At 36.4% G+C, this 23406-nt stretch overlaps 3 protein-coding genes across 4 annotated transcripts; all 3 read left to right on the forward strand.

The window, feature by feature from the left end:
- The first annotated feature begins 13860 nt into the window (after positions 1-13860).
- LOC111917199 (uncharacterized calcium-binding protein At1g02270) lies at positions 13861-16559 on the forward strand. Of its 2 annotated transcripts, none has more exons than XM_023912899.3 (10): positions 13861-14087; positions 14188-14342; positions 14425-14529; positions 14611-14716; positions 14831-15024; positions 15128-15204; positions 15309-15417; positions 15514-15639; positions 15748-15858; positions 15951-16559. In XM_023912899.3, exons 1-10 carry the CDS (start codon positions 14015-14017, stop codon positions 16275-16277), a joined length of 1383 nt encoding a protein of 460 aa, XP_023768667.1. In that variant the 5' UTR covers positions 13861-14014; the 3' UTR covers positions 16278-16559. The 2 variants fall into 2 exon arrangements, with proteins under 2 accessions (XP_023768667.1, XP_023768740.1); XM_023912972.3 differs by having other exon boundaries at positions 13867-14087; positions 14171-14342.
- A 206-nt stretch (positions 16560-16765) lies between these two features.
- On the forward strand, positions 16766-19186 carry LOC111917113 (NAC domain-containing protein 91). Its single transcript, XM_023912801.3, has 6 exons — positions 16766-17196; positions 17296-17579; positions 17682-17948; positions 18041-18367; positions 18452-18742; positions 18854-19186. The coding sequence occupies exons 1-6, from the start codon at positions 17031-17033 to the stop codon at positions 19037-19039; spliced, it is 1521 nt and encodes a 506-aa protein (XP_023768569.1). The 5' UTR covers positions 16766-17030; the 3' UTR covers positions 19040-19186.
- Positions 19187-20534: 1348 nt separating this feature from the next.
- LOC111879417 (peroxidase 5) lies at positions 20535-22853 on the forward strand. Its single transcript, XM_023875913.3, has 4 exons — positions 20535-20785; positions 20930-21121; positions 22041-22203; positions 22336-22853. The coding sequence occupies exons 1-4, from the start codon at positions 20579-20581 to the stop codon at positions 22746-22748; spliced, it is 975 nt and encodes a 324-aa protein (XP_023731681.1). The 5' UTR covers positions 20535-20578; the 3' UTR covers positions 22749-22853.
- Positions 22854-23406: the final 553 nt, after the last annotated feature.

Consider the following 23406-nt stretch of genomic DNA (forward strand, 5'->3'; position numbering starts at 1 on the left):
TGCCATGCAGTCGATCAAACTTCTTCCTGAGGTAAGTATTGTCCCGAAATACACAAGCATGGGACCTTCTGGACCTCTAAGGTCCTAATACAGGGTTATAGTCGTTTGGGGGACTAGGGTAACACTTAATCTAATCACAAAGGGGTTCCATAAACCCTAATTCCATGACACATCAACATAGCAGAGCATAATTGGAATTCTTACCTGAATAATGTGCCCTCTGTGTCCCCAAATCCTCAGAACGTGACTCCCTTGCTGTTCCTTTAGCCAAGCCCTTCTCTTCCTTGCACCACAACCCTTCCAAGATCAACAATGGCCCTTAAACTTTGCTCCAGATGCACCCAATCGATTTAGGGTTCTTCTCAGAAGGCCAAAATGAACAATGACGGCCAATAAGTGCCTCTTATACATCCCAAACCTGAACGGTTAGGGTTTTCGCCAAACAGCACAGACTCGCCGAGTCCATATCTGGACTCGTCGAGTCCAGTCGCGAACCCGCGACCCGGTCTGCGATCCTACTCGGCGAGTCTAGGCTCCAACTCGCCGAGTCCCTTCTTAAAACACCCCCAAATCATAATTATATCGATATTTGAAATTCCGGGCTGTTACAGTATAGAGGGGAACTGTAGAGAGAGAGAGAGAGAGAGAGAGAGAGAGATGGTGGTGGTGAGTCTGATGGGGTGAGCATTCCCGTGGAAGGAGGAAACGCAAGCGGGGTTTTTAATTTTTTGGATTTCATTCCCCCCAAAAAATGAAAACGCGCGCTAATAGACTAAAATTATAAAGCGATAGGGTAACACGACGCGCTTTTTAGGATAGGTGCCCTCCGTGTTTTTAATTTTTTTTGTTGGACAGTAATTTTAGGGTGCACAAAAATGCGTGCCCTCTATCCTTCAAATTTTCCAGAGTTGACATTATTTTTTAGGGCATGCACAAATGCGCGTCCTCTATCAGCGCGCGTCATTGTTTGCGCGTCATTAAATGGTTGTTTTCTAGTAGTGTTTAAAAGTGATAATTTTTTATTACATAATAAGTAATAATAAAATCTAATAGTTATTTCTCCGTGAGAAAGTATTTGCCAAAAAAACTATTTATCGTCGCCACTTTGCGCAAGTACACATCTAGTAAAGTGTAACACCCAAAATTAGAAATGTCAAGAAAGGAAAGGCAAACCATAAGTTAAAGAGGTTCGACTCGTCGAGTCCAGGGAGGAACTCGACGAGTCGGAGCGGGATCCGGGTGTAAAGTAAGTGACCAACTCAGCGAGTCGGCCTCATGGACTCGGCGAGTCCGGTATGAAGAGGGAAACCCTAAATCTGGGACTTTGGGCACTATATAAGCATCTTATTCTCTCCATTAGGGTTTCATATAGCCTCTCTCATCCAGAAAACCGAAACCCTAAGCCCCCATTATTGCTCATTCAAGTTTCTTGCCATTTTTGGGTGATTTGAAGGAAGAAGGAAGGAAGGAACCATTGGGGATTCAAGGGTTTGAAGTAGATCCAGAGTTTGAGGGCCTTTCCAGAGCAATTCAAGGTAAGGAGTCGTTACCTTCCCTCTTTTACATAAATCAATCTTGATTGTCAGATTTGGGACTCTTATGCCATGTTCTTGAACCATTTCGAGTTAGAGCCCAGATATGAAGTTGCTACTTCAGATCTAAGTGTATTCTGGCTTAGAGAGTCATAAAGCATCAGTCTTTGGGTTGGTTGTTAAGCATCTTTGTCTTAAACCCGAGTTTGGAGTGTTTTGGGCCTAGATCTCCTTAGCTACACGTAGAGTTTGCACCTTTACATGAGGGATAGGCTTTGGAAGTTTGGATCTATGATTTGGAGCCCCTGCATGGCTCAAAAAGCCACTGAATGGATTAAGAACTAGAGCGACTCGGCGAGTCACATGGGTGGACTCGTCGAGTTGGATGAAGTTGGGCAGGAACTCGGCGAGTTGGAAGAACAACTCGGCGAGTCTGTTGAAGATTGCCTTGGACTCGGCGAGTCTGTTATTATACTTGGGGAGTCAAGTCGCGAAACCCCAAACCCTTCCAGTTAAGACTCGGATCAGTGAGTGGAGTGGAGACTCAGTGAGTTGGTCAGGACAGAACTCGAAAATCAGTAGACTCGGCGAGTCATGGTTTGACTTGGCGAGTCGAGTCGCGATTGAAAGGGGTTTCTGAGCGTATGAACTCGGCGAGTCAGTAGGCAGACTCGGCGAGTAGGGTTGACCTGGAAGGTTGACTTTGACCAAGAGTTGACCAGTTGACTTCTAGGGGTATTTTGGTAATTGTTGGCATTTATTGAGTTCAGTTATTTGGTGTTGACCAGTAGAGGAGTTCGTGTCGGTGGTTGGAGCAGCGTGATCTTATTTCTTCAGCCGACAGTTGCAAGTGAGTCTTCTCACCATACCAAAGGGTCTAAGGCACCAAGGACGACCCATCTTATGTTGTGTGATATGATAGTTAGCTTTATGCTAGGTAGTATGCTGGTAATTATGTGATATGCTAGTTGTCTTTGTGATACTTGCATGGAAGACCATGTGGGGTAGCCCATGGCATAATGGTATAAGACCTTGGGGGTAGCCCACGACATCCTTACAGGTTTATGTACGTGTATGTGTAGATATTTATGTGATGCATGATATGCTATTTGGTTATATATGGTATTTATAGGGAAGGCCCCGGGGGGAGCCCGTGGCATTGGATGTAAGACCATGTGGGGTAGCCCATGACAGTCCTAGGTAAAGACCATGTGGGGTGGCCCATGGCATTGGATGTAAGACCGTGTGGGGGAGCCCATGGCAGTCCTAAGTAAAGACCATGTGGGGTAGCCCATGGCACTATTACAGGTTTTATGTATTCATGGCTTATGTGATACGTTTGATACGTATGTAGCTTTTATAGCTAACAGGATATGTGATATGTGGTTTGTGTGAATGGTATGCTCTGGGAAACTCACTAAGCTTCGTGCTTACAAGTTTTGTTTATGGTTTCAGGTATCATCGTTTTGGAAAAAGGAGAGCTCGGATTGATCGTAGTGCACACACCTATGATTTCCGCAATGAATTATTTTGGGATAAACTCTGATAAATGAATTGATTGACTATGATTTGAATGTTTGAATTAAATGGTATCAATGCTTTGGTTATATAAATATGAAATTTTTACCCCTGATTTTTGGGACGTTACATAAAGTTATCAACTTTATGCGCAGGTACACATCTAGTAAAGTTAACAACTTTAGCCTTGCATGAACGTAAAGTTAGCAACTTTATGTGTTTTCTCAGCTCAATAAGGTCAGATCTCCGTTTTGGGGTGTTATCTTAAGGTATTAAGAACTTAATGGGAGAATAGGCTTAGCAGGGGAGTACGCTGGGTGTACCAACCAGTACGTGCAGCGTACAAGCCTCGTTACGTGTATGCCAAGCGTACAGCTGGGTACTCCCTATGTACTTAGTCTGTGGGCTTGCAGTTTTATGCTTTTTGAGTGGGCTACCTTTTTGGGTTTAGATACTTGGATTCTCTTTGGACTGTTGGATACAAGTGTTTTGGGATGATTGGGGAGCTGGACCTTAGGATAAGGCCCAATAAGGAGTCGGGCCCAATTTGAAAAATTGGTCCAATTATGGGCCTTAAAATAATTTGGGCCTTTTGGACCAAAGATTTGGACTTGGGCTTTGATCTAATTAGGGAAAGGGTAAAATGGACATCTACCCTAAGTATGGATCCTTAGTCAAGAATAGTATTCCAATTGTTAATTGGATGTTTGTTTACTGTGATAGTTCGGGATCTTGCGTGAGTTTGCAGTCAGGGATTTCAGTGCAACTTGACATTGAGAGGTGAGTGTTACTCACTATACTTGTTGGGTCGAAGGCACAAAGGCCGACCCTTTTGGAATGAGTATCCTGGGTATTGCATGATTGAGTGTTATAGTGATCTGTTAGATTCGTACCCTGGTAGATAGGATAATGCTATGATTATTGATCTGTATGATTTGCGCTTGCCTGTTGATTGATTATATGTTTATGAGTTATGTATATGTCGACATGTGTATGGTTGGGTTGAAGCGGTCCTGCTTTGTGCTGAAGGCCAACAGACCCAAGGTGGGCTAGAGATACTGAAGGCATGTGAGGCGGACCAGTCAGGCCGAAGGTCCGAAGAACGATCCAAACATGTTGAAGGCCTGGTGCAGCGGTCCAGACGTGCTGAAGGTTCTGTATGCGTGTTGTTGTTGTGATATTTATGATTATATGTTGTGGTGGTATTTTGGGGGAACTCACTAAGCTTTGGGCTTACAGTTTTGGATTGTGTTTCAGGTACCTCAGAGGATCGCGTCAAGGTGAAGACATGATCGTGCACCTCCTCATGTTTTTGTTTTATGATTTTGGGATTTCTCTGATGTGAAACTTATTTTGAAAACAATTTTTAAACAATGATGGCTTTGGGTTTGTTTAAAAAGTTTAAAATTTTCAAGAATTTAATGAATGTTATATATATATATATATATATATATATATATATATATATATATATATTGAGAGAAAAAGATAAAGAGAATGAGTATAGAGAGGATATATATATATATATATATATATATATATATATATATATATATACAGAGAGAGAGAGGGAGGGAAACAGAGAGAGAGAGAGAAAGAGAGTGAGAGAGAGAGAGAGTAGAAGGAGAATACGATGAGTTACGTAATGAGTAATTGTGACTATAATTTATTAGTGTAGTTGAACATAAAGACTAAGAGATATCATTAGTTATGAATGGTTGAACGCCAAAAAATGAGTACCGTGTGAGAGACTAATGACAACTTAAGTAGTTGCAAGTCCATTAGTGTTGTCATTAGAGAAATGTTAGAATTATAAATATTTAAATGATAAATGAGTCTCGAGTAGCTATACACCTGATAATTGGTGTATTTATATGTTATGATTATTGTGTGTATTGTTATTAAGAAATACTCACTAAGATCTTTGTGGCTTACTCCTTTTATTATTGTATGCTTTGCATGTAATTTGATTAAAGAGATAAGGATTAGAGAAGAGAGATGGTGATGCTCCACTCAGATTGTTGTATTTTATTTTCTTTGATGCGATCATGTTGATAATTGTGTTAGATTATTAATGTAAATGTACACCAATGTGTTTTTATAAATAATAAATAGAGATTTATGGGTGTACTTTGTATTAAAAAGTCGAGTGTTACAAGTTGGTATCAGAGCCAAGTTTGAGTGAATTAGTTATCTAGTGTTAATTTCTAAACTTAAACCAGTGAGTAGAGAAGAGGAGTATTAGTTGGCTTAACTATAAAAGTATTAGTTAGTACACTATTATACACAACTAGAGAATGTTGTGGTGTTTATACCTTAACTCATCTTTTTCAATAGGGTTCTATATAGATTTGGTCCCTCCCAAAAGTGAAATAACTAACTTGTCCTTATTTTATATACATACATACATACATACATACATACATACATACATATATATATATATATATATATATATATAACCAAGATAAAATAAGTAGGAAAATTTTGGTAGGAAGGGAAGATATTTTTTATATACATAATTTTTTAGCAAACAAACAAAATGAATCATTAGATGATTCAAAAGTAAGATAATTTATAAGAAAAATTTCCCAAAAAAATGATGGGTTTTGATACATAAAAGTAGTGAGTTTTTCATAAAAACCGACAGCGAAAACTTTAAAAATTTTCTAGTAATTTTTGAGTTTATAACAAAACCAAATCATCAATGATCATTTTAAAGATGTTAGAATGATATTAAAAACAACCATACGATGTTTTAAAATGATAACTTTTGGATCCTTTGAACCCACTTGGTTTTGGGGTGTTGAAGTAGATAGCAAGAACAAAGAGCTTGATTTTCTCTACAAGTAATCCACCACCAAGAGTAAGGTACCAAGAATTGCTTGATTCCTTCTTGTAAGCTTTTTTATTTAAGCCTTTAAGTTCTTAACAAAATAATCACTAAAGGAAGCACCAATTCTTCACTAACCAAATTCAAAAGATAAGAGGAAGAAAAGTAAAGAAAACTACAATTCTATGCTTCTTTTAGGAAAGAATATGAGTGGTAAAAACTAGATCATCTCAATCAAGACACTCCCTTAAGTATTCCATTCTAGGTAAAGTCAAACTCATATAATATGTAACATCCAAATTTTCAAACCAAAATTTTCATTTTTAATTAAAAAAAACACTGTTCATAGAAACCCATCTCAAGAAAATCACAAGTATCAAATACAAATCATCATAAAAATATCAGAGTGTCCTAAAAATATCTGGAATCAGAAACTGTAATTGGATGTGTATAATCAAGCCTTCGCCTTCCCGCGATCCTCAGAAGTACCTGAAACACATTTAGTCAACAATTGTAAGCATGAAGTCTAGTGAGTTCTCTAAAATACTACATACAACACAACATAAAATAAACAACAATGAGCTATCAGCAACACTAGAGACACCACAAAACCCTATATTCCATGAACATCCTTGATATGTTTTCAAAATTTCTAGGTTCAATGGGTTTTCGTTACACATAAACATCCAATATCTTTAAATTTATTAACATCCCAAATATAGAAACGCCGATCTCGTAAAGAAGAGAATCATCTGTATGTTTGTATTCACATTAGAATGTACTGTAATACTACACATATAAAAAATTCATAGCAATATAATAGCATACCGGATCGTAAAGGACATATAGATAATATTTTCCACATGTCGTATACTTGTATATTCATTAGTATCATGGCTAAATAGTTCATGGTTTTGGTTGCTTAATATGGATCGTGTACCTCATAAATATGTTCACTTAACTCTCTTTCTCCCCCCCCCCCCCTCTTTCTCTCTCTCTCTCTCTATCTATCTATCTCTCTCTCCCTCCATTCTAGAGTTGCATATAGATAAAATAATGAGTATTGTAGCATTTACAAGATTCATGATATCCAAATTATTAGACGGTTGGTTTACGATCATGCCCTCATGCATAAAATAGGTGGAATAGTACGTTGATAGTTAAATTTTGCATAATGATATAGACAATGTCTTGCTATCTTTTCCGGTCTATATTATTAAATTAACCCTAACATTGTAATACTAGTGTGTGTGATTTTTTTGTTCCTAGAGGCTAGGTTTGGTTTGGGTTACAATATGTTACATATTTTTGGATGAGATTATATTTTACTATTTGAATAGATTTTTTTATAAAATATTTGCATATTTGATTCTACTATTTTAATTTTAACATTATTTCTTTGTTTTTTCGGTGAAAATTTCTCACACATATTTTAATTAAAGGACCTTTCCATCATTTTTCATAGAAATAATCTTCTAAATACTAACTATAATGTCCTAAAAATCCAGACATAATTTTTTTTAGGTTAATAAATCATTAATACATATCTTTCCCATAAGACCAATGTAAACAAGTTTTAGCTAAACATCATTAAATTAGAGTAATTCACAAAATGCGGAAACATGTGGTGTATGCTCTGCAATCATCCCGAGCCCTTCCATCTGAAAACCGGAGTACCTGAAACATAAACCGAAAACTGTAAGCACAAAGCTTAGTGAGTTCCCCAAAATACCATACAACATACAACCACAAATTATCATGCAACATACATATAGTTGCCACGGGCTCCCCCATGGTCTTTATCTGGTATGTCATGGGCTCCCTCCATGGTCTTTACCTGGAGTACCATGGGCTTCCCCTCATGGTCTGATATCCAATTGCCATGGGCTCCCCCCAGGTCTTCCATGAAAGTATCACATAGACAGCTAACATACCAAATAACACGTAATGGGCCGACATTGGTGCCTTTGACCCATGGATATAGTGAGAAGACTCACCTCAAACGCTACGCGAATAATGTAATATCCCGAAATAGCAAGAGTAGGGTTGAAGGATTAAAAGTGTTAATTGGGAAAGAGTGACTCGGTGAGTCCATGGATGGACTCGGCGAGTAGAGTCGCGACTGGGTCGTGTGTTAAGTAGCCGACTCGGCGAGTCAATGAGATGGACTCGGCGAGTAGGCGCTGAGTGGAGAAAACCCTAATTCTCGGAGTTGAGCCCTATATAAAGAACATTATGTTTCCTCCTCAGCCTCTTTATTTCCCCCCGTGAGTCCCAGGAACCCTAAATCGTGGAGAAGCACCATTGTTGAGTGGATTGGAGCTTGGAGAAGTATTTGTTGAAGAAAGTTTGGGAGTTTGAAGGTGTGGAGCAAGGGGCTTTGCTTGGATTCGAGTTTCCTTGCAGTTGGGGCGTTCTTATGAGGTAATATCTCGTTCTTAGGCTGTTGTTATCTTGTTTCTTCATTTTGGGGTTTGAGGGAAGCTTATCTTGGGCTATATTAGAGTCTAGAGATTAGATCTGAGGTTGCTACCTCAGATCTGAGATGAAGAAGAATCAGAGAGCATGAAAGTCCCTGTGTTGGAGTGTTTAGTGAAGCCTTCATGTCCCAAACCTTAACCCAAAGTGCAAAAAGCCTAGATCTCGTAGGATTCACGTAAAGTTTGCCACTTTACGTGATGAATGGGTTGTAGGAAGCTAGATCTATGTTTTGGATCAATTGCATGGTCTGGAGTGCTTCTGTATGGATTCAGACCGGTGGTACTCGGCGAGTCACATGGGTGTACTCGACGAGTTGGTTGAAGATGAGCTGGGACTCGACGAGTTGGAAGAACAACTCGGCGAGTCGGATGAGGATGGCCTGGAACCCGGCGAGTTGTATGAACAACTCGGCGAGTAGGTTGAAGATAGCCTTAGACTCGGCGAGTCTGTTCTTGGACTCGGCGAGTCTTATCGAAGAGTCCCGATGTTCTCTGGTTGAGTCGAGAATCGGTGAGTCAAGGGATGACTCGGTGAGTTGTGTGCGAGTGGACTCAGAGTTGTTGGACTCGGTGAGTCTCGGGGTGACTCGGCGAGTTAGGTCGCGGATTGAGGGAAGTTCTGAGTATGGGGACTCGGCGAGTCATCGGGTTGACTCGGCGAGTAGGGTCAGTCAGGGGTTGACTTTGACCTTGTCTTGGACCAAGGGTTGTCCAGTGGTTTCCAAGGGTATTTTGGTAATTATTGATTATTGTTTTGAGTTCAGTGCATTGGTGATTGACCAGTGGTGGAGATTGTATCAGTGATCGGAGCAGCTTGGGTTATCTGTTCAATCGGCAGTTTCGAGGTGAGTTATCCTCACTATATCAACAGGGTCTACGACACCAAGGTCGGCCCTTTAACGGATTGAGATCTGGGTAATTGTTATGTTATTGTTGTGATATGTTTGCATCCTGAGAGCTAGGGTGGTATATGTTAGAGACCTGATTGAGATCGGTATCCTGAGAGATAGGGATATGCTATGCTAGTGACCTGTTAGGTCGGTATCCTGGTTAGGATGATGATATGCTAATTGATCTGTTTGATCTGCTTGTTGACTGTGAATTGCTATATGATTGTATGTATATGTGCACATGGTTGTTTGAACTGGAGTTAGGTTGAGGCGGGTCCTGCTGTGTGTTGTAGGCCATGATACCCAGGGCGGACCGGTTGTCCCGAAGGCCCAGCGAGCGGTCCGGATAGGCTGTAGGCCCCAAGAGGGCGGACCAGACATGCCGAGGCTCGGAGAGTGGACCAGATAGACTGAAGGCCCGGTGCGGGCGGACCAGTCACACTGTAGACTTAGAGAGTGGACCAGGTGGATTGAAGGCCCGGTGCGGGCGGACCAATCACACTGCAGACTCGATGTTCACGGCTAGACACGGAGGGTGGACTGAAGGCCGATACGGCGGGCCAGTCACACAGTAAACCCGATATGCATGGCTGCTCTATGTTTTGTTATGTTATGTGTGTTATTCATGTTATGGGTCGGAAGGCAATATGTTCTGGACCGGAAGGTCATAGCCTGGAAGGGCGTATAGGTGGTTGGTATTTTGGGGGTATCTCACTAAGCTTTCGGGCTTACAGTTGTGGTTTTATGTTTTTCAGGTTCTTCAGGAGACCGTGGCAAGGCGAAGGCGTGATCGTACCGCTCCTCGTGATTTTGTATTGAAAACCTTTTTGTAAAGATTTAATGGAATCGGATTGTTTTTGAAAAATTTAAATTGGTTGGAATTTTTCGGTCGTTACAAATAATCCTACAATGCCACTGCTGATGCGAATCGACCCCCGAATTGAGCCAAACAACCAAACACCATAATCAATAACCAGACAAGGCTAGACCCCAAGACTAGGCCCAAAGATATCCCAACTAACTAGGCCCACTATTGGTCCAAATCCATTGGGCCCACTAAGGCCCAATAAGGAAAGCCCAAAATCTAAACCAAAGAGGAGTCCAAATCCACAAGTAACTCCTTAGACTAAGAAATCCAACACTCAAATACCAAGACTCAAAACCAAAGCCCAAAGTCCAAAAATGTCAAACGAGCCCAAAATAGCACTGGGCCATTTACGTTGGGCGTACCCAACAGGTACGCTGGGCGTACTACCAAATCCCTCAGTACGCGGTTGTACTAACATTTAAGCTGGGCGTAGATGTGACTTATCCAAACTTGATTCATGAATTAATCCCTTATGCACTTGCCCCCCAAAACCTCATGAAACCTTCGAAATAAGCCCTTAACTGATAAAGTTGGCAACTTTATCAGTTTCCATGTCTTAATGAGGCCCAACAATGCAAATTAATACTTTAAGACCCATAAAAAACACCTTAACACATGCATGGTCCATCCTAAAACGTCAAGCAAGCATCTTTATGAGCTGGAAATGAAGAAGAGAGTCTAGATCCACAAGCCTTCCTTCGATCCACAACCTTGCATCAAGTTCCAATTCTTGAATAAGCACCAAAACAATCTTGGAGGAGGCTAGGGTGCGAAATTAGGGTTTTAAAACAATGGAGGCTGATAAATGATGGAGTCTTGAGGTTATAATGATGTTTATATAGTGCCCAAACCCTAAAAAAATAAGGTTTGGCACTCTTACCATTACGCGGGGCGTACCTGGTCCACCCACGCGTCCCTTAGCTCAACACATAGGACTAATCTTCCAACTTATTCCACCAAGGGCCAAACTTGCTAAAACTTCAAACTACTATAAATTCTTCGTTATAAGCCTGTTTCCAATGAACTTTATATCCATAGAAATGCGGCGAGGATCCTTACGCTTCTAACAACACACCATAGCCTTAAAACTCCCGAACAAAAACCCAAAATTCATAAAAGACCGAGTTATCAAATTACGATTATACCATTGGACTCCAAAAACACCATCGAACACTTGCAATAGTTAAACCATAACACTCACATCCAAGAAGGGCCAGATTCTTCCTTCCCCAAGGCCCAACGCCGAATGATGATTGATAACTGGGCCACGACCCCGTATAGCGAAACTATTCAAAACCGGGTGTTACATTAACCTCCAAATTTCCAATCCTAATTATTTTATTATATAACTATCATCTTTTTGTTAGTTAATCTCTTTGACTATTAGTTACATTATATTTAATAAATTAAAGCAAAATTAAATATTTAGAAAAATGAGGATTAGCTGAGTGTTACAAAATCTCGGCTTTTTTCTCCTTAAAGTGCTTTTCAAATTCATTTAGAAGAAGTCATAATTTTGAAAAGTGATGCTAAACTCCAATCTCACAAGCAGTACCTAAAACGGAGATGATTCTTCCACTTACGAAATTGATTCATCTATATGAGGTATACCACTCACAACTAACCTACAAATTAGTGAAACATATATTTTATAGAGACAAATCAGTTTTTTAAGTAGAGAATCACACCCTTCCGAAAAACAATCGCAAAGGACCATATGACTGTAAGATTCTTATTCTTAAACTAGATATGCTCGTATGACCTTACAAACTTTTATAAATAGTGCTTTGATACAACTATATGAAATATCTTTAATATTGGATAAGGACGCACTTTTGGGCCTATTGTTGCTTGCCTTTATTATTTTGTCTCAGTTTTTTCTCGAATTCATTCATCGTTATCTAATAATCACCTTTTGTTTTCAGTGAGTCCTTAAATGTCATAGGCGAGCTTTCAGTTTTGGAAAACACACAAAAGACTCGTGCCTAGACTAATCCACAAAAAGTATATAGTTCCCTAAATGATGTGAAATACATGTATAATGTGCGATGAAAATAACCAAGAAAACGTGATAAAAGAAGCACAAAAATGTATCTAACAAAAGCGTGAACGAAAAGTAAACTTAAAGTAGATATTATTCTATAAAATCATCAGGAAAATTTTCATTGTAAGATGTGGAATATGTTTGTTCATTTTAATATCTTACTTCCAGTGCATTACATCATAAATGCACACAATCGATGTTATTTTTTGAACATATAATTTCTTTTTCGGATAATATCACGTTAACTTGAATTATATAGCTACTTTTTAAAATTAAAAGTATATCTGAGAAATTTATTTTATTCACTCTTGATTTTTATTCTAGATTTTTTCAACTAAAAATATAATTGCCTTTTTACATTATACTTAGTAGAAGCCATATATCAAATACTAGTTCTTTTAGTTTGAATCAATTACAACGACTCTTTTTCTATTTAGGGTATATTTGACAAATATAACTAGTAGTTAGAAGTTGAAAAATATGACATTTAATTGAACTAAAGGTAGTTTGTGTATAAATGTTTCAGAAAATATAGCATTTAATTGAACTAAATGTGGTTTGTGTATAAATATTTGGAAAATATAGCATTTAATTGAACTAAAGGTGGTGGATTTTATCTCTATATAAATGGTTGGTGAAACTAGCTCTATTGAGCTTTTGAAATGTGTAAACTTATATAAAATTAAATTTTTGTTGAAATAACTTCTAGATTAGAAATTCTTTTTTTTTTAAAATAAACGCTTTTAATAAATAATCCCAAGTAAAGCTTTAAATGATACAAAACAATATACATTAGTTAACATACGGACTTGTATCTCTTGAAGCCATTGACAAAAAACACATTCCTTTAAAGATTCGAGTATCATGACACAAATAAAGTAAAAGTAAAGATACATCTTTACATAATGTATTATTACTTTTACATGCTTTCTCTTGTAGATCATATCATTATATCAAAAACATGATTTTGCTTTCTTTCCTAGTTCAAAATGTTAACAAAGTCCATAGTGTACATCGTACATAGCAAAACTGAAACACATTAAATAAACCAAATATATATAAACTTAAATTTGAAGAGTCAAACATGACAATGACAAGTGAAACTTTAACTTTATTTTTGATGTAAATGAATGATGTTATTCTAAATTTGGAGTAATACAATTCATAACATTATTTTTTGTTTAAAAATAGAGCTAGATAAGATATGTTTAACTATATTTTTTATACCAAAAAAAAAATTATTATACTTTTATAGTTGGGTTGGAATGTTATTTTGTTATTGAATAAATTAGATCCTATCTATATCTTTTCCTACCCAAATCCTGAAAACCCAACTCAACCAAACTAAAATGTGTTATATGCATCAAATAGTTGAATGGAATTTATCCCATTTGAAATCTTACTCCTATCTCTTGAAACCAATGACCAAAAAGGTAATCTTTTAAAGAGTCAAGCATCATTACACCAAGAAAGAAAGAAAAAGGTACACTTTTGGTTTATTCCCTTACATAATTTACTACTATATTTTTTCTCTATCTTGTAGGTCATATTATAATGTATCTTTTTCATAGTAGCATAATTGATATACAAAATGTGGTGTGTATGTGGTATCAATTTAATTGTATTTTTCTCTTTCTCATGTCCACAATCATATAATAAAAATGCAAGTATTAAACTTCAAAAAGAATAACATCTTTTCATTCATCCACTCATTTATAATGAAGTGAAAGCGAATTATGCGGTATAAGCACCGCTCATCCTGCGAAATGAAACATATTCTTCTCTTCGTATACAATAACAATACATTCCCAGATGTTCATCCCTTTCTCTGGCTCAATGGTAAAAACCCATGGTGCCCCCACACAATTTGATTCTGTTTCTCCATTCATTAGCCATTTCCATCATGTATTTATACATACAAGGTAGCCCATTCTTTCTCCTCCATAACCCACCTTCTCAAATTCATTCTTCATATTTTCCAATTTGTTTTTTGCTTGATTTATAGATTATCGTAAAAATTAGGAATCATGGGAAGGAAGAACAGAGGAATGAGCAAAAGAAGGTCATCCAGAATCGATAGTTATCCCTGCATCTCTTCCTCCATTGCAGACCCATCTTGCTTTTCATGCACTACTTTTAATATCCTCGCTCCTATTTACAAACGACTTATTCATGAGGTAAAACCCAAATCCCTGATTTGATGTTTTTGGGGTTTAATTCTGATTTTGAAAATATGGTTAACTTTTCGGGGAACAACAGGATCGGAATTGCAGGGAAAGTGAAATCAAAGCGTATTGGTTGGATAGGAATGAAAGAATCTTAGATTTGCTGTTGCGTGAACGATCATCGATCATCTGTCTCCAGGTTTTTTTATCATTCCCAAATATTCAAATTTCTTCGTGTACACCGAATAATCGCATTATCAAATCAATCGTTGATTCTTAGGAATTCTGGGTTAACAACGAAGAACTTGTAAACATGTACGATACAAGGCTTGGGGATGCAGGTTACACCATTTTCAAGCTTCCACGCACCAATAATCGTGGCGATGGTATATGCTAATAGCTATTTGCTATTCCCCCAAAATACCATTTCATCACATAAACAGATTTTAAAATTCTACATCAAATTCTTATTTTTCTTTCTGTTTCTTCAAATTAAACAGGCTTATTCACTGCTGTTCATAATGATTACTTTCATGTTATCAACCATAAAGAGTTCCTGTTCAATGATTTTGGTGATCGTGTTGCTCAACTTTTGCATGTTGAAGTAAAGAATGTTGGTCGTGAAATTCTTATAGTCAACACTCACTTGTTATTTCCACATGATTCAAGCATGTGTTTAGAAAGATTGCGACAGGTTACAATTTATAAACTATCTTAATATACTTATTACATCATATATATGTTCATGTTATCTTCATTTCTTGAAATTGAACTTTTTTATTATGTTTTGATGATAGGTGTACAAAATTTTGCAATATGTAGATGCTTATTTGAAAGAGAACAATCTTAACCCTTTGCCCATCATTCTTTGCGGGTAATTATGATTGTTACTTCATGTTTTTAGCTATATCATGTTAATATTTAGTTATTAACTATTAACTATTAAGCCACACCATTATTTATTTACATCCATTTTAGTGATTGGAATGGAAGCAAACGAGGTCATGTTTACAAGTTTTTAAGATCACAAGGATTTGTATCATCATATGATATTGCTCATCATTATACCGATGCTGATGCACATAAGGTCAATATCGTAAATCTTCATAACGTTTTTTTGATCATTTACAACAAATGCCATGAGTTTTCTGATCAATTTTGAATTTTGTCTGTTGTAATGCAGTGGGTTAGCCATAGAAATCATCGTGGAAACATATGTGGTGTGGATTTCATATGGCTTCTTAATCCAAATAAATATCGAGAAATACTCAAAACAAGTTGGAGTGATGCAGTTTTCGGTTTGTTCAAGGTACCCAACAACCCACAAAATAAAAAATAATAGAGAAAACTAAACACAAGAATATACATGTAAAACTCCAATTTTTTATTTTTTTCTAATAATATATATTTTTATCAGTATCAAGTGAGTCGAGCCTCACTTACACGTGAAGATGCATTTGAATTTTTGAAGGCAGTGAGCAATGGTGATTCGATTACCTACTCTGGATTTTGCGAAGCATTGCGACAGGTAACATACAAGAATGGTTACGTTATATAAATACATTCCGGAATCGGAATTGGAATTGGAATCGTGAATTCCATTGTTTGTTTTCATTGCAGCTTAATCTTATTGGTCATATGTACGGGCTAAGCGAGGAGGAAACAAAAGATTTATGGGTTCAAGCAGACATAGATGGAAATGGTGTTCTTGATCATAAAGAGTTTCAAGAAAGAATATGGAATCCTATGTGGAGTTACCATGTTGAAAACACGATTAAGGATCAAGATGAGATTTTGAATGGAACCCAATTAAGTTTGGGATTAGGTGTGACAGATGCAGCATTATTCCCATCGGAAACAGAAAACGGATTGTGGCCAGAAGATTATTCGCTATCGGATCATGCAAGACTCACTGTTGTATTTTCACCGATTAGGCTGATTTCTTGATTTGTGGAGAGAAACAAACAATGGATCAAAACGACACCGCATGAGGATTTAAAGCACATGTCTTTGAGAGTGGGAAAACTAGAGAAACTTGTTGAAAAATGGAATCTAGTATATACTTTCTCACTAGTATATACTTTCTCACTGCTTTTGATTGTTGTGTCAGCGTATGCGAATGCGTATGCGTATTGTATCAATATCTGTATATGTATTTGTAGTAGTACTTGTACAGAAATTTATATCAACACTAAATGATCAATTTTGAAGATACAATCGTTAAATTTATGTGTTTTTTTTTTCAAAGATTCGTAAAGGGTGTCCATGATTTTTTTGTATTTTGACTATTTGAATTTCGTGTCAATCGGAGACTGGTTTTGGAGGTGTGGACGTGTCAACGTTTGATTGGTTGTATGACTCTTCCTTTCTTATCTTCCGCCTTAAGCCTTTACATATAAATGGATGGCATTAATGAAATTAAGACTCCATTTTTGTCCAATTGATATACGCTGTATATACACAGAATTAAAACGAAGGTACTTTTCTAGGAACCTCACTGGCACTTTCCTCTTTCACATACACCACTCGGCTGGCTGACGTTTTCAAGCAGATAAAAACCACCCTTTTTACAACACCCACCGAATTCACAATCGATTATCAAGAACTCAAATGTTTTTTGTTTACAATCTACTGTAAAAGCTTTTTGTTAGGTGTGCATCTCGTTCTTGATTTCAATTTCTAGTTTTGCCCTCTTAAAATATGGCCGTCTTACCTGCAAAATCTCTTCCGGTTGGCTACCGATTTCGTCCGACCGACGAAGAGCTGGTGAATCATTACTTAAGGTTGAAGATCAACGGTTTTGATAAAGAAGTGAGTTGTATTCGAGAAGTCGATGTCTGCAAGAAAGAGCCCTGGGACTTACCTGGTATCATCTTCTCTCGATTCTTTATCCCCTTTTCAAAATTCCAAGATGCGGAATCTAAATATTTTAGGGATAATCTAACCGTGTGTCTTTTTTTACTAGATTTGTCGGTGATTGAGTCCATCGATAACGAATGGTTCTTCTTTTGCCCTAAAGATCGAAAGTATCAAAACGGCCAGCGATCAAATCGTGCTACGGTGTCTGGTTACTGGAAAGCTACCGGAAAAGATCGAACGATCAAGACTAACAGAGGGAGTAGCGTGATTGGAAAGAAGAAGACGCTTGTTTTCTACACTGGTAGGGCTCCAAAAGGCGAGAGGACTCATTGGGTGATCCACGAGTATTGTGCTACCGAAAAGGAACTCGATGGAACACATCCTGGACAGGTAATCGCTCTAGAAATCTGAATTCTTGATTCTTAAACATATTTGTATCTATAACAGTTGTAACAATCGATTGGGAGTTTATAACGATTTATGTTCATCCAGAGTCCATATGTGCTTTGTCGTTTATTCAAGAAACACGATGGGAAGGACGAAAATGCTGAAAGTTTAGACTGTGTTGATGTTGATCAAAGCGATGCTTCTCCTCCTTCCGTTGTAAAATCATCTACTGAAGATCCTCAATCAGAGCCTGTAACCCCAAATTTGACTGGTCAACCAAACATTCAACCGTTACTCAAAGAAAATCTCAAACTTGAAGAACTCAATCGAACAAATGACCCTTTGGACTTTCTCGATCATTCACAATTAATGGTACATTTCCATTTTCTTTTTTGGGTCTTTCTTTTATTTTTCTACATACCTTTCTGTTGGTTTGTATAATATTCTAAATTTCTATTTACCAGAACGATCTTGATCTTGATGAAGCTCTACAAGGTTTCTGGGATGCATCACCAGACAATTTCGATTCAAAACTCTTCTCCCCTTTGCATTCCCAGATGCAGTTAGAGCTTGGATCTGCTTATAACTACGGAATGGTAAACTCCGGAACTGGAATCGTAAATGAACACTATGGAATGCAGAATCAATACGGGACAAACGGAATGGAATTCTCAAACAGTTTCCTAAATGAATCAGAACAGTTTTCATTTGGTGATTCACTTGCTCAAGCCTCCATACCCGAATTTCACCAATACAGCAGCGAATCAGATGGTGAAGTCATTCAAGTTCAGGTACATTAATTCTTTCATATGATCAAAACATATAATTTAAAACATTTACTTTGTCAATTATCATACTGATATTGTATTGTGTAGCCTATGAAACTTGAAAAGGTGAGTGATGAAAATGTTATCTTTCATCTTCCTCATGAACATCAAGCACCAAAGGAAGAATCTTGCAGTAGTAGCAGTAGCAACATTGCATTGGCATCCAATGGCGAGGGCAATTCAGGAACAGGAATTATAATAAGGAATCGCCAACCAAAGGTTGCTAATGGCATAAACTTTAGTAACCAAGGAACTGCACCAAGAAGAATCCGATTGCAGATGAAACTACAAGTCGGGTCAGTTACCCATGGTGGTGATCAGCAGCCTATTGTGACTGAGGTGGGTTTTTTTTTTTTTTTTTTTTTTTTTTTTCACTTTTTGTTATTGATTTCCCTTTTTTGCCCCTGAAAAAGGAAAGCTTTATCTTACATTTGTTGATTTGAAATCCAGGAAAAGAAGCATAGCCCAGGTGGTAGTGATGGTGAATTTGATGAATCTTTGATATCAAATTCAAATGTGAAGCCAAAAGCTGATTTCTCTCATGGGATGCTAAGTTGGGTGTATATGCATAAGGTGCTTGTGGTTGTAGGGTTGTGTGTAGGGATTGCTAGTTTATGGAAATGTTTGACTTATTGAGGGAGGGATAGATAGGTGAGTGGTTTTATTGTGGATGAGTAGTAGAAACTGATGATGACTTATATATATTATGTTCATATGACCTATCTATATCTTTTTGTTTTTTACCCTAGTTTGGTAAAGTTTTAGACGTATGGTTACTCTGTATTATCCAGTTGTATGATATTTTTTTCCTGGATTTGGCTGATGTATTTATTGATGGTTCAAGTTTTTGATAGTCATAATCAATGAATTACTAGTATCTAGAATACTAGTCGATTCCTTTAAACATCTCTAATAGGTTTCATGTAATCATTCTCACACAAAACTAAATCATCGATTAAGGGTGGTGTTTGGTTGGTTGAAGAAACAGTTTTTTTTTGTTTAACAAATTTAAATTTATTGCAATCAATCTTATAAGGTTTGGCTTTGAATAAAGTTGTAAAGGACAAGGGCTTTTCATTAACAAGCGAGGAAGATAATGTTCATCCTAAGTTCTTTTTGTGTTATAGGAATTATTTATTTGGTCTTTATCTCAAATGATATTTCAGCAAGTAATAATAATGTTACTTAAACATTTTGAACACATTTGTCCATTCATTCTAGACCAATTCATCTTTATAAAGTTATAAACGTTATTTCAAATTTGTTTAACCCAAAAAAAGATGAATCAAACCGAAATAAAATACGAGTTTGGATGTCAAAATAATTATCTATTACATAAATCTAAAAATAATAGTAATTTAATGGGTTGTTTGGTTGTCTGAATTTGAGAACTATTCACCAAACCCAAACCAAATAAGGTTATTTTTCTTCAGTTCGTTTGGGTTTATCCGTTTTCAGTTTTTATGACAATTCTACATGCGATGGTTCTTGTAACGGAGGAGTGTGGTGGTTTGACAGTGGTTCCGGTGGTGGTTGCCACTTGCCAGAGAAGACAAAAGGAGGGAAGAGGGAGGAGTGTGTCACAAGGGAACAAGGAAGCAGGGAGAGTGTCCCTTTCAATTATATTCATAATAAAACATTGAAAAAAGAAATAAAAACTAGCAAAAACATATAAAGTTTTACAAACATCAAATTCACAACCAAACTAATTGAAAAGGACGAAACCTGCAAGTTTGAAACTGTGTGTACGCAGCAAGCCAAAGAAAACAGCAAACCCAAGGGAGCATTTTTGCAATTCTCTGAAAATATAATCAAATTAGTAAAAGATCCACCTTCTGATTAAATTTTTGTGTATAGAACAAATCTACACGATTTTATACATAATCTTGTTCACATTAAGCTAAAAAGTCATTGCTATATTAATATTATCCTTTAGATTTATTTTAGTGCAACAAGTCAACCTCCATGAACATCTACTACTACTAACTCTCAACCTCTGCCATTTTCAAAAATACATGGACCCCTAGACACTTATATGTTTTAGATTCTTAAATCAAAGACAATGTCTAACCTTGCTGATGCCTTCTTGCATGCCACTAAACAAATATTTATATAACACACATCTTGCTTTATAAATATGTTGGAAGTTTCATCATCTTCCAAAACAAAACAAAAATGAGTTACATACGATTTACAATTTTAATTTTGGTTTTATTGCAATCTATCCTTCACTCAGAAGCCCAGCTTTATATTGGATTCTATTCCGGGACATGTTCAGCAGCTGAGTTCATTGTTAAAGAGGAGGTCGCTAAAGCCTACTCCCAAGACAGAGGTCTTGCTGCTGGTCTAGTCAGACTCCATTTTCATGATTGTTTTGTCAAGGTAAAGACCAATCATGCATGTTGCTTATATTATCTGTTATCTGTGATTTACCTCTCATGTGATGATCTTGGAACTATCGGTGATACAGTTTAATTACCATTTTTTTTAATTTGTTAACATGGGATTTTGTTTGGTGCCTCACAGGGTTGTGATGCATCCGTTCTCATAGATTCGACTCCTTCAAACAAGGCAGAAAAAGATTCACCAGCAAACAACCCAAGTCTCCATGGATTCGATGTCATTGATAATGCAAAAGCTAGACTTGAATCACTATGTCCACGGGTCGTTTCTTGTGCTGATATAATCGCGTTTGCAGCTCGAGACAGTTTTGAGATAGTAAGAAAAATAAAAATTCTTATTTAAGGGAATGACTTAATGGGTTAAGCAAAAAACATGGCTTAATGTATTAAGACATCAATCGTTTTTTACTTAACGAGCTTAATGAGTTGAACACAATCTAGACAACTCTACATGGTTGTTTACTTTTTACTTAATATGGATAGAATGACTTAATGGGTTAAGCCAAACATGGCTTGATGTATTAAAACAATCAATCATTTACCTATTTGCCCTTTTTTTCATCCAAACTCATGTCACAATAAAATTGATGAAAATTGTTATAATTGATGAGTGTGTAAAAAGTTTGGTGGAATATAAAGGTAACATGGTTATTTAGGAGTGCATTTGACACACAATTTTTGCAAGCTTTTGAGCGTTTTAGTTTTTAAGAAAAAAAAACTTTGATCAGCAGAAGAAGTTTTTAGCTTTTATTTTAAATAAAAAATTTTTAATCAAAAAGATATTTCAAGTAGCTTTTTGGAGCTTTTAGCTTTTGGTTTTTATTATAAAGTTTGCTCGGCAACAAAAAAAAAATTTAGCTTTTATTTTAAACAAAAAAAACTTATAATCCAAAAGCTACTTCAAGTAGCTTTTTGGAGCTTTTAGCTTTTCGTTTTTATATAATTTTACATTTTTAAAAAGCTATCAACTACTATTGTTGAGGTTTTTTTTGTACAAAAGCTCTTAATAGAAAAGCTACTTCAAGTAACCTTTGGAAGCTTTTAGTTTTTAGTATTATTTGATTTTACATATTTAAAAACTAAAAATTACTTTTATCGAACACTTTACACATCCAACTACTACTGGTCACCACCAACTAATTTTACTAAAAACACCTTTATGTATACAACACTATACATGGTTCCATGCAAGCATCATTACTCATTCAACAATTTGGATATTGTTGTAACTGCAGACAGGAGGACAAGGATATGATGTCCCGGCTGGGAGAAGAGATGGCAGGGTTTCACTAATAGCAGACACAAAGGCATTACCACCTGCAACTGCTAATCTCAACCAACTCACTCAGATGTTCTCGACCCATGGGTTGACCCAAGAAGAAATGGTTACATTATCTGGTAAGCAACATTCATTTTTTTTTTTCAATTTCCGATATAGTCTCTCTATCATTGGAAGAAAGTAAGATTGTTTGCATCTTTCCTCCTTTGATCCCACAACCTTATGAGATTTGGTTATATTTTTTACTATAGGTGCACACACTATCGGTCGATCACATTGTACTTCATTCGCTAGTAGATTGTACAACTTCAGTCAATCGGTCAACCAGGACCCGGGTTTGAACACATTGTATGCTAGCAAACTAAAGCAAGAATGTCCAAAGGGAAATAGCAATGCGAATTTGGTAGTACCAATGAACCCTAATTCACCAACCATAAGTGACACGGGATACTATGTTGATGTTTTGAATAAAAGGGGTTTGTTTACATCAGATCAATCTCTACTCACAAGCATAAATACAGCAAAACAAGTACATCAGAATGCCATGAACCCGGTTCTTTGGAAGAGTGAGTTTGCAAAAGCAATGGTGAAGATGGGTGGGATTGGTGTTATGACAGGTCATCAAGGAGAAATTCGATCAAATTGTCGAGTTATCAATAAGTAATGAAGCCAAAAATGCCAATTAAGCTCAATTTCAATGTGCTAATATGTAAATTAGTTTGAAAAATCTCCTTTTCCTATACTAATAAAAGAGTAATTTTATGTGTCACTCTAATACAATTCTTCATTAATGTTATGTCACATGTCATGAAGATATATTAGCAAATCACTATCATAATTAATGACATTAAGTTTTAAATAATAGATTTTAAATTTTTATAGAAACATTTATTTTTTGTAATGAAATGTTAAATTTGAAGTTATAACTAATTATAAAATTTTGGTATCTCTTAATTAATAATTTAATTAAAGTTATTTATTTAAATTAACTGATTAATAATTATGAATTTTTACTATAAAGATTTTATTAATTTTTTAACCGTGGTTCTACATGTTATAAACTAGTAATAAATCGAATGTTCTATTGCATTTATGTGCTAATCCTTAAATTAAGGGATAATAATTACCAATAGCATAAATTGACAACCAATTTAACAATTGATGTCTTGCAAAATTTCAAAAACAAAAAAAATGAAATCACTTTTAACAAACAAAAAAGCTGCAAAAAGAAAAGTTTAAAAATGCAACATTCCAAAAGAATGTGAACTCACTTTTTAGCGAAAGATTTGGCAAAAGCTACAAAAGTTTTTTTTAAAAGTTGC

Source organism: Lactuca sativa, chromosome 9, assembly GCF_002870075.4.
Source record: "Lactuca sativa cultivar Salinas chromosome 9, Lsat_Salinas_v11, whole genome shotgun sequence".
Lineage (NCBI taxonomy): Eukaryota > Viridiplantae > Streptophyta > Magnoliopsida > Asterales > Asteraceae > Lactuca > Lactuca sativa.

What these genes read in the sequence shown, in the direction of transcription:
- LOC111917199 (XM_023912899.3), top strand. Translation starts at nt 14,015, where the DNA reads ATGGTGCCCCCACACAATTTGATTCTGTTTCTCCATTCATTAGCCATT. An exon ending in CATGTATTTATACATACAAG is followed by an intron (nt 14,088 to 14,187) that starts GTAGCCCATTCT and finishes CGTAAAAATTAG; the next exon opens with GAATCATGGGAAGGAAGAAC. An exon ending in GTTTAGAAAGATTGCGACAG is followed by an intron (nt 15,025 to 15,127) that starts GTTACAATTTAT and finishes TTTTGATGATAG; the next exon opens with GTGTACAAAATTTTGCAATA.
- LOC111917113 (XM_023912801.3), top strand. Translation starts at nt 17,031, where the DNA reads ATGGCCGTCTTACCTGCAAAATCTCTTCCGGTTGGCTACCGATTTCGT. An exon ending in ATGGAACACATCCTGGACAG is followed by an intron (nt 17,580 to 17,681) that starts GTAATCGCTCTA and finishes ATGTTCATCCAG; the next exon opens with AGTCCATATGTGCTTTGTCG. An exon ending in GTGAAGTCATTCAAGTTCAG is followed by an intron (nt 18,368 to 18,451) that starts GTACATTAATTC and finishes TGTATTGTGTAG; the next exon opens with CCTATGAAACTTGAAAAGGT.
- LOC111879417 (XM_023875913.3), top strand. Translation starts at nt 20,579, where the DNA reads ATGAGTTACATACGATTTACAATTTTAATTTTGGTTTTATTGCAATCT. An exon ending in TTCATGATTGTTTTGTCAAG is followed by an intron (nt 20,786 to 20,929) that starts GTAAAGACCAAT and finishes GGTGCCTCACAG; the next exon opens with GGTTGTGATGCATCCGTTCT. An exon ending in CTCGAGACAGTTTTGAGATA is followed by an intron (nt 21,122 to 22,040) that starts GTAAGAAAAATA and finishes TTGTAACTGCAG; the next exon opens with ACAGGAGGACAAGGATATGA.